This window comes from Cebus imitator, unplaced genomic scaffold (assembly GCF_001604975.1).
Source record: "Cebus imitator isolate Cc_AM_T3 unplaced genomic scaffold, Cebus_imitator-1.0 Scaffold228, whole genome shotgun sequence".
In the NCBI taxonomy this organism is placed as follows: domain Eukaryota; kingdom Metazoa; phylum Chordata; class Mammalia; order Primates; family Cebidae; genus Cebus; species Cebus imitator.
In genome coordinates, this window is record NW_016107543.1 from 2,418,156 (window position 1) to 2,428,111 (window position 9,956).

General features: G+C 42.3%; 1 protein-coding gene across 1 annotated transcript in view; it reads left to right on the top strand.

Annotated features, from left to right (window-relative positions):
- Nucleotides 1-9,956, top strand: part of CDK12 (cyclin dependent kinase 12) — an 84,724-nt gene that overhangs the window by 3,294 nt on the left and 71,474 nt on the right. The window contains exon 2 of the mRNA XM_017497180.2: nucleotides 5,763-6,650. Within this exon, the coding sequence (XP_017352669.1) occupies nucleotides 5,763-6,650 (888 nt within the window). The remainder of the gene's footprint in view (nucleotides 1-5,762; nucleotides 6,651-9,956) is intronic.

The following is a 9,956-nucleotide window of genomic DNA, read 5'->3' on the forward strand; positions in this document are numbered from 1 at the left end:
TTTTTTTTTTTTTTTTTAAAGACAGGATCTCGTTCTGTTGCCTAGGCTGGAGTGCAGTGGCATCATCTTGGCTCACCGCAGCCTTGAGCTCCCAGGCTCAAGCAGTCCACCCACCTCAGCCTCCTGAGTAGCTGGGATTGCCGGCACATGCCACCATACCTGGCTAATTTTTTTTTTTTTGGTAGAGACTAGGTTTTGCCCCATTGCCCAGGCTGGTCTCGAACTCCTGAGCTCAAGCGATCCTTCTGCCTCCCAAAGTGCTGGGGTTACAGGCCACCATGCCTGGGTCATGCATGGCTTTTGTATTTCAGTATAATTTTTGCTGACTTGAAGTTATAATTATTCATAAACTGGTATGAATACATCAAGCTGCAGAGTGTTCCTAGCTGTCAGGAGTTAAAATTCTTAATATTTTCTCCTCCATTTTATTTTATTATTTAATTTTTTTCTTTTTTTGAGACAGTTTTATTCTTGTTGCCCAGGCTGGAGTGCAATGGCATGATCTCGGCTCACTGGAGCCTCTGCCTCCCAGGCTCAAGTGATTCTCCTGCTCCAGCCTCATGAATAGCTGGGATTACAGGTGTGCGCTGCCATACCCAACTCATTTTTGAATTTTTAGTAGAGGCAGGGTTTCATTATGTTGGCCAGGCTGGTGTTGAACTCCTGACCTCATTTGATCCACCTGCCTTGGGCTCCCGAAGTGTTGGGATTACAGGCGTGAGCCACCGTGCCTGGCCTTTGCTCCATTTTATTATGAAAAATTTTCAAGCACAGAAAGGTTCAAAGAGTTGTAGTGAACACCCAGATATCTAACACGTAGATTTTACAATAAAAATTTGCCATAAATAGCCTGGGCAGCATAGTAAGGCCCCCTTCTCTACAGAAAAAAATAAAAGAAAATTATCTGGGCATGGTGGTGCACATCTGTAGACCCCACTGCCTGGGAGGCTGAGTTGGAAGGATCGCTTGAGCCTAGGAAGTCAAGACTGTAGTGAGTTGTGATCATGCCATTGCACTCTAGCCTGAGCAACAAAGCGAGACCCTGTCTCAAAAAAAAAAAAAAAAAAAAAAAAAAAAAAAAAAAAAAAAAGTGGGGCAGGAGTGGTGGCTCACGCCTATAATCCTAGCACTTTGGGAGACTGAGGCGGGTGGATCATGAGGTCAGGAATTTGAGACCAGCCTGGCAATATGGTGAAACTCAGTCTCTACTAAAAATATAAAAAATTAGCCAGGTATGGTGGCGTGCGCCTGTAGTTCCAACTACTTGGGAGACTGAGGCACGCGAATGGGTTGAACCCTGGTGGCAGAGGTTGCAGTAAGCCAAGATTGCGCCATTGCACTCCAGCCTACATGACAGAGTGATACTGTCTTTTTTTGGAGTCTCACTCTGTTGCCAGGTGCCAGGCTGGAGTGCAGTGGCGTGATCTTGGCTCACTGTAACCTCCGCTTCCCGGGTTCAAGCAGTTCTCCTGCCTCAGCCTCCCGAGTAGCTGGGGCTACAGGTGCACACCACCACAGCCAGCTAATTTTGTATTTTTAGTAGAGACGGAGTTTCACCATGTTGGCCAGGATGGTCTCGATCTCTTGACCTCGTGATCCACCCGCCTCGGCCTCCCAAAGTGCTGGGATTACATGCGTGAGCCACCGTGCCCGGCCTGAGACTCTGTCTTTAAAAAAAAAAAATTGCTATGTATTTTGTCATCTATCTCTCCATTAATCTTTTTTTTTTTTTTTAACATTTATCTCAAAGTAAGTTGCAGGTATCAGTATACTTCATTCTAAGCACTTTAACATGTTCACCATTAGCTGGATTTGCATTTCTTTTTGGAGGGGTGAGGAGTAAAATTTATATTTGGTAAAATGACTAAGTCTTAAGTGTAGCATTTATTTGTAAAGCTGCTTAGTTTTTTGTTTGTTTCTGAGACAGAGTCATGTTCTGTCATCCAGGTTGTGGAGTACGGTAGTGGCATGATCTTGGCTCACTGCAAACTCCTTTTCTCAGGTTCAAGCGATTGTCCTGCCTCAGCCTCCCGAATAGCTGGGATTACAGGTACCCGCCATCATGCCTGGCTAATTTTTGTATTTTTTTTAGTAGAGACGGGATTTCACTTTGTTGGCCAGGTTGGTCTCAAATGCCTGACCTCAGGTGATGTGATCCACCTGCCTCCCAAAGTGCTGGGGTTATAGGCATGAGCCACTATACCTGGCCAAGCTGCTTAGTTTTTTAAGGAAGGCAAAAAAGTATTCTTAGAATATTTGTTTCTTAATAGAGTGGTTCATTAAGGCTGTAAAAATTGTTAACCGTAGTAGGGTATGGGAATATAGAAGTGTGCTGAGGCTAAAACACTAAAAGAAGTTTCAGTAAGAACTGCTTCTTTCTAGTGATTCCTTTTGGATTCTTAGAAAAAACAGCATATCTCAGGTTCTCTTAAGAGTAGAGCAGCCGGGCGTGATGGCTCAACGCCTGTAATCTAAGCACTTTAGCACTTTGGAGGCCAAGGCAGGTGGATCACCTGAGGTCAGGAGTTCTAGACCAGCCTGACCAACCTCGTGAAACCTCGTCTTTAAAAAAAAAAAAGATTAAGAGTAGAGGAGGCAGACCGGGCATGGTGGCTCACGCCTGTAATCCAAGCACTTTGGAGGCCAAGGCGGGCGGATCACCTGAGGTCCGGAGTTCAAGACCAGCCTGACCAACACGGTGAAACCCCGTCTTTTAAAAAAAAAAAAAGAGTAGAGGAGGCTGGGCATGGTGGCACATGACTGTAATCCCAGCCCTTTGGGAGGCCAGGGCAGGTGGATCACCTGAGGTCAGGAGTTCTCGAGCAGCCTCGCCAACAGAGTGAAACCCCATTTCTACTAAAAATACAAAATTAGCCGGGCATGGTGGCATGCGCCTATAGTCCCAGCTACTCAGGAGGCTGAGGTAGGAGAATTGCTTGAATCTGGGAGGCAGAGGTTGTAGTGAGCCAAGGTCTTGCCACTGCACTCCAGCCTGGACAACAGAGTGACAGTCTGTCTCAGGAAAAAAAAAAAAAAGTGTAGTGTCTCACACCTGTAATCCCAGCACTTTGGGAGGCCGAGGCAGGCGGATCACCTGAGGTCAGGAGTTGGAGACCAGCCTGACCAACATGGAGAAACTCTGTCTCTACTAAAAATAAAAAATTAGCTGGGCGTGGCAGTGCATGCCTGTAATTCCAGCTCCTTGGGAGGCTGAGGCAGAATTGCTTGATCCTGGAGGTGGAGGTTGCAGTGAGTGGAAATCACACAATTGCACTGTAGCCTGGGCAACAAGAGCGAAACTCCATCTCAAAAAAAAAACAAAAAACGAAAAACAAAACTCTACTCACATAATTTAAACTAATCAGTAATTTAGTAATGGTAAAAATAAGTCTAGAAAAAATTGGAGATACAATATGGTCGTGCAGGATGCAAATATAAACATTATATAGTATTCCCAGAGACACATGTACGCTTTTAGTTGGCTTATAGAGAGCATTATATGTTTGTGTGCATTACATGTTTTTCTTGATTGAAATTCTAAACACACAAATTTTGTAGAGTCAAAGTAGAGGAACATACAGATCCCTTCTATGATATTCTTTGTGTTTTTTTTTCCTTGGAAAACAGTCAAAATGAAATAAGCAACATCATTTTACAAGTCTGAAAATGCTTTGGCAGAAATGCAGTGTCTTTGCATCCACCTAATTAGCAATGATTAATAGTAGCAATTTCATTTCAAATGAGTGGAATCTAATTCGGGAGTCGGGGAGATACACTTGTTTTTGAAGACATTTCTTTCTCTGTGTTGATCTAAGAAGACACATTACTTATTGCTGCCTGTGTTTTCCTACTTGTTGTCTACTCCTCCCCTTTATTCTAGAAGAGTGAACTTGGAACTTAAATGTAGCATTTGTGTCACTAAAAATACCACAAGTATATGGCCATCCAAATCTCCTATTAACAGTAGACTTCTGTCAGAAATTGAAGAGTTTCTAACAGACTTCCTTAAGAAGATTTGGTCATGCTGACTAAAGAAACAGTAGTTTGTGGTACTTGGTAGCTAGCTAGCGTTAGTATTTTGGGTTTTACACGTTTTCCCTGGGATAGAGATGTTGCCTATCTTAGCTATAATACAAGCGAGAAAACCTCTTGTTTCAGCCAAGTATATACGGGAGGAATATTAGTTTCCTCAAGGGTAAGTGGATATTTGGGTAATTATTAGTAACTTTCAGTATCGTATGTCCTCATGTTCATGTTTTGTGTTATTATTTTTTAGTTTTATTGATTCCAGTAATTTTGTAGTTTAATTTTTGGAAGATAACTTGCAAAAAGCAGCATAGGTAAAAGAAAATCATTGGTGCCATTATGAAGCACATATCCCTGCATCCAGTTTCCCCTGTTATACAAGTTGTTTCCCTTACACATGTATGTTGTTTTGAAACATTTTGGTTCATGTCAGTCTTACTGTATGTTAGTCTTACCATATCTTCCTGATCAAACATACAGGGAGATATTGATGATCTAGAATAGGAGGAATTTGTTTTAGACTACTGGGAAATTTTTGTTTTGTCCGATTATGCTTTTAATGTTTTTATTTATTTATTTTCTCACATTGAGGCAGGTTAGGCTTTAGTAAAATGTCAAAAAAATTAATGAGAGTTGGGTTTCAGCTTAAAATGATCTGCCCCATAAATTCCCAGATTTTGTTTCCAAAGCCTTCCTTAAGAAGAAAATTAATTGAACATGCAATAATACTTTGCCTTATGAGTTTTTAAAAAGCCAATTGGAAATCATTATATATTAAAGATATCAGGAGCCCTTATGTTTTTGAAGAGTTCTAACAAGTTATTTTGGTAAAACATTTTCTGCACTTCATTTGTTTTGTAAATCCTAAGTCTCATGTGTTGGAAATTTGTTTAGTACTTTTTTTTTAAACTTTACAACTTTATTATAAACTGAAGATGCAAGGAACAACCTACTTTTCTGGGATCTGCCAGTTAAATAGCTCTCTAGTTAACAGATTTAGGTTTTGGTGAAGGATGCTTGTTGTTTTTAACTTTCTGATGGATATAACCTACCTTTACTATGGAGTATGACTTCTTTATCCTGTTTTCACTTTATCAAAGATTAAAAATCAAAATTCTGAAAGTAATCATTGTGAATATGGCTATTTCTTTTCTTTTTCTTTTTTTTCTCTTTCTGGCTATTTCTTTTCTAATATGTGAAAAAAATAGTGACCCATCTTTTTTCAGTTGAATAAGTTAAGTAGTGGATAATTTTATTGTTAATATGATTCAGATATGTTTTCGTGTAGCATTTAGTTCATTCTAATCTATTTTTTAAGTGAACTTAATTTTTTGAGTAGTTTTAGATTTACAGAAAAATTGTGAAGATAGTACAAAAAATTCTGATATATCCCTGCATCCAGTTCCCCCATTGTTAACATCTTACATTAATGTGGTACAGTTGTTACAGTTAATGAACCAATATTGATACATAATTATAAACTGGAGTCCATACTTTATTTAGATTTACTTAGCATACCTAATGTCCATTTTTTTCTTCCAGGATCTTAGGATCATGTCTTACATTTAGCCCTGTCTTGGGTGCCCCTTGATTGGGCTGGTTTCTCGGCCCAATCTAAGGCTTAATCTATTTTAAGATTGATAAGTTACTGTTCTTCATAGTTTGTTTTGTTGATCTGTTTTCCTCCGTATACTACTGTAGTCTATTCATTTTAAACTGCCTTTTTGTTTTTCCAGTAGGAAAGCCATGAAGTCCAGAAGTAGAAGTCCTGCATATTCAAGACATTCATCTTCTCATAGTAAAAAGAAGAGATCCAGTTCACGCAGTCGTCATTCCAGTATCTCACCTGTCAGGCTTCCACTGAATTCCAGTCTGGGAGCTGAACTCAGTAGGAAAAAGAAGGAAAGAGCAGCTGCTGCTGCAGCAGCAAAAATGGATGGAAAGGAATCCAAGGGTTCACCTGTATTTTTGCCTAGGAAAGAAAACAGTTCAGTAGAGGCTAAGGATTCAGGTTTGGAGTCTAAAAAGTTACCCAGAAGTGTAAAATTGGAAAAATCTGCCCCAGATACTGAATTGGTGAATGTAACACATCTAAACACAGAGGTAAAAAATTCTGTAGATACAGGGAAAGTAAAGTTGGATGAGAACTCTGAGAAGCATCCTGTTCTTAAAGATTTGAAAGCACAGGGAACAAGAGACTCTAAACCCATAGCATTGAAAGAGGAAGTTGTTATTCCAAAGGAGACAGAAACATCAGAAAAGGAGACCCCTCCACCTCTCCCCACAATTACTTCTCCCCCACCCCCTCTACCAACTACTACCCCTCCACCTCAGACTCCCCCTTTGCCACCTTTGCCTCCAGTACCAGCTCTTCCACAGCAACCACCTCTGCCTCCTTCTCAACCAGGATTTAGTCAGGTTCCTTCTTCCAGTACTTCAACTTTGCCCCCTTCTACTCACTCAAGGACATCTGCTGTGTCCTCTCAGGCAAATTCTCAGCCCCCTGTACAGGTTTCTGTGAAGACTCAAGTATCTGTAACAGCTGCTATTCCACACCTGAAAACTTCAACGTTGCCTCCACTGCCCCTCCCTCCCTTATTACCTGGAGATGATGACATGGATAGGTAAGTCCTATAGTGAACTGGAAAAAATTAACCACCTTGATCTAAACATGAAGTATTTTCATGCTTTTATGAACTGGAAATGCCTTTGATATTTTCAGTGGGAACGTCTGTATTTATGACATTATTACTTGGGAAGAAAGAATAAGAATTTGAGGCCTGGTTAACTCATTTTATCATTAAGTTTATTTTATTTTTTAATTTCGAGACATAGTCTTGCCTTGTTGCCCACGCTGGAGTGCAGTGGCAGAATATTGGGTTACTGTGACTTCTGCCTCCTGGATTCAAGCAGTTCTCCTGAATCAGCCTCATGAGTAGCAGGGACTACAGGCATGCACCACCATGCCTGGCTAATTTTTTAATTTTTTTTTTTTTTTTTTGAGACGGAGTTTCACTCATGTTACCCAGGCTGGAGTGCAATGGCGCGATCTCGGCTCACCGCAACCTCCGCCTCCTGGGTTCAGGCAATTCTCCTGCCTCAGCCTCCTGAGTAGCTGGGATTACAGGCACGCACCACCATGCCCAGCTAATTTTTTGTATTTTTGGTAGAGACGGGGTTTCACCATGTTGACCAGGATGGTCTCGATCTCTTGACCTCGTGATCCACCCGCCTCGGCCTCCCAAAGTGCTGGGATTACAGGCTTGAGCCACCGCGCCCGGCCTAATTTTTTAATTTTTAATAGAGATGGGGTTTCGCTGTGTTGGCCAGGCTGGTCTCGAACTCCTGACCTCAAGTGATTTTCCCACCTTGGCCTCCCAAAGTGCTGGGATTACAGGCGTGAGCCATTGCCCCTAGCATAAGTTTATTGATAATGCTAATTTTATTTTATTTTATTTTTTTTTGAGATGGAATTTTGCTCTTGTTACCCAGGCTGGAGTGCAATGATGCGATCTAAGCTCACCACAACCTCCGCTTCCTGGGTTCAAGCAATTCTCCTACCTCAGCCTCCCGAGTAGCTGGGACTACAGGCACCCACCACCATGCCCAGCTAATTTTTGTATTTTTAGTAGAGATGGGGTTTCACCATGTTGATAACGATGGTCTCGATCTCTTGACCTCGTGATCCACCTGCCTCGGCCTCCCAAAGTGCGGGGATTTTAGGCGTGAGCCATCGCACCCGGCCTAATTTTTTTTTTTTTTTTAGATGGAATTTCGCTCTTATTGCCCAGGCTGGAATGCAGTGGCGCAATCTCGGCTCATCACAGCCTCTGCCTTCTGGGTTCAGGGATTATCCTGCCTCAGCCTCCCGAGTAGCTGGGATTACAGGCATGCACCACCACACCTCACTAATTTTGTATTTTTAGTAGGGTCGGAGTTTCTCCATGTTGGTCAGGCTGATCTTGAACTCCTGACCTCAGGTGATCCGCCCGCCTCATCCTCCCACAGTGCTGGGATTATAGGTATGGGCCACTGTGCCTGGCCTTTGAAATTTGAAAAAGAATCAATAGAGTTTATCCCTTAAATTTTTGTTGAAAGTATTAATACCTCTAGAAAAATGAAAAGAATAATAGGCTGGGTGCGGTGGCTCACGCATGTAATCCCAGTACTTTGGAAGGCCGAGGCTAGTGAATTATCTGAGGTCAGAAGTTCGAGACCAGCCTGGCCAACATGGTGAAACCCTGTCTCTACTAAAAGTACAAAAATTAGCTGGGCGTGGTGGCGGGCATCTATTCCCAGCTACTTGAAAGGCTGAGGCAGGAGAATGGCTTCAACCCAGAAGACTGAGGTTGTAGTAAGCCAAGACAGCATATTGCCATATTTGCTTTAACTGTGGGTTTCATGACACTTCTAAATACTTCAGCATGTCTCTTTTAATGATAATATTATTCTGTGTAATCACAAGATCTTCATCACCCTGAAAAATTTAGCATTGACTTAATAATATCAATAGTCATATAAATAACATTCTATCAGTAGTGATAGTATTTAACCAAATAGTCCCAGTAGCCCCCAAAATGTCTTTATTGTTTTTGTTTTCAATTGGAATTCAGAATAACTCACAAAATGTCATTTATAGCCAGGTTTGTTTTTTTTTCTCCTGATCCGGGGTCCAAACCAGTCTATTTTGAAAGGGGCTGTTTTTTTAAAAACAAAACAAAAAAAAAACTATTCCGGCCAGGCACTGTGGTGCATGCCTGTAATCCCAGCACTTTGGGAGCCGGAGGCGGGCAGATCACAAGGTCAGGAGATCGAGACCATCCTGGCCAACATAGTGAAATGCTGTCTCTACTAAAAGTACAAAAAAATTAGCTGGGCGCATGGCACATGCCTGTAGTCACAGCTACTTGGGAGACTGAGGCAGGAGAATTGCTTGAACCCAGGAGGCGGAGATTGGAGTGAGTCGAGATCGCGCCACTGCACTGCAGCCTGGGCAATGGTGCGCAACTCTGTCTCAAAAAAAAATTTCCGTAAAAAGTAAAAGAACAGTATGTTTCCATAAAAAGTAAAAGGCCAGTATGTAAAGTCTTTGCTAATTAGAATATAATTCACAATAGGATGATGGGAAGAGTTTTAATGAGTCCTCTGAATGTTGAGAACTGCTATGACTATGCAGCATGAATCTAATTTTATAGAAGCCATTAACAAAAATATTTCTTTAAGGCTGGGCTTGGTGGCTCATGCCTTTAATTCTAGCACTCTGGAAAGCTGAGGTAGGCGGATCACTTGAGGCCAGGAGTTCAAGATAAGCCTGGCCAACATGATGGAACCCCATCTCTACTAAAAATACAAAAATTAGCCAGGCATGATGGTGGGCGTCCGTAATCCCAGCTACTCAGGAGGCTGAGGTGGGAGGATCACTTGAACTCAGGAGGTGGAGGCTGCAGTGAGCCGAGGTCGTGCCACTGTACTCTAGCCTGAGTGACAGAGTGAGACTCCGTCTCAAAAATATATATTTCCTGGGCCAGGTGCCATAACTCACGCCTGTAATCCCAGCACTTTGAGAGGCCTACGCGGGTGTATCACAAGGTCGGGAGTTCCAGACCAGCCTGGCCAACATGGTGAAACTCTGTCTCTACTAAAAACACAAAAAATTAGTGGTGGTACGCACCTGTAGTCCTAGCTACTCGGGTGGCTGAGGCAGGAGAATCACTTTAACCCAGGAGGCAGAGGTCTCAGTGAGCAGAGATCATGCCATTGCACTCCAGCCTGGGTGACAGAGCAAGACTCCATCTAAAAAATACATAATATAGGCCGGGCACGATGGCTCAAGCCTGTAATCCCAGCACTTTGGGAGGCCGAGGCGGGTGGATCATGAGGTCAAGAGATCGAGACCATCCCGGTCAACATGGTGAAACCCTGTCTCTACT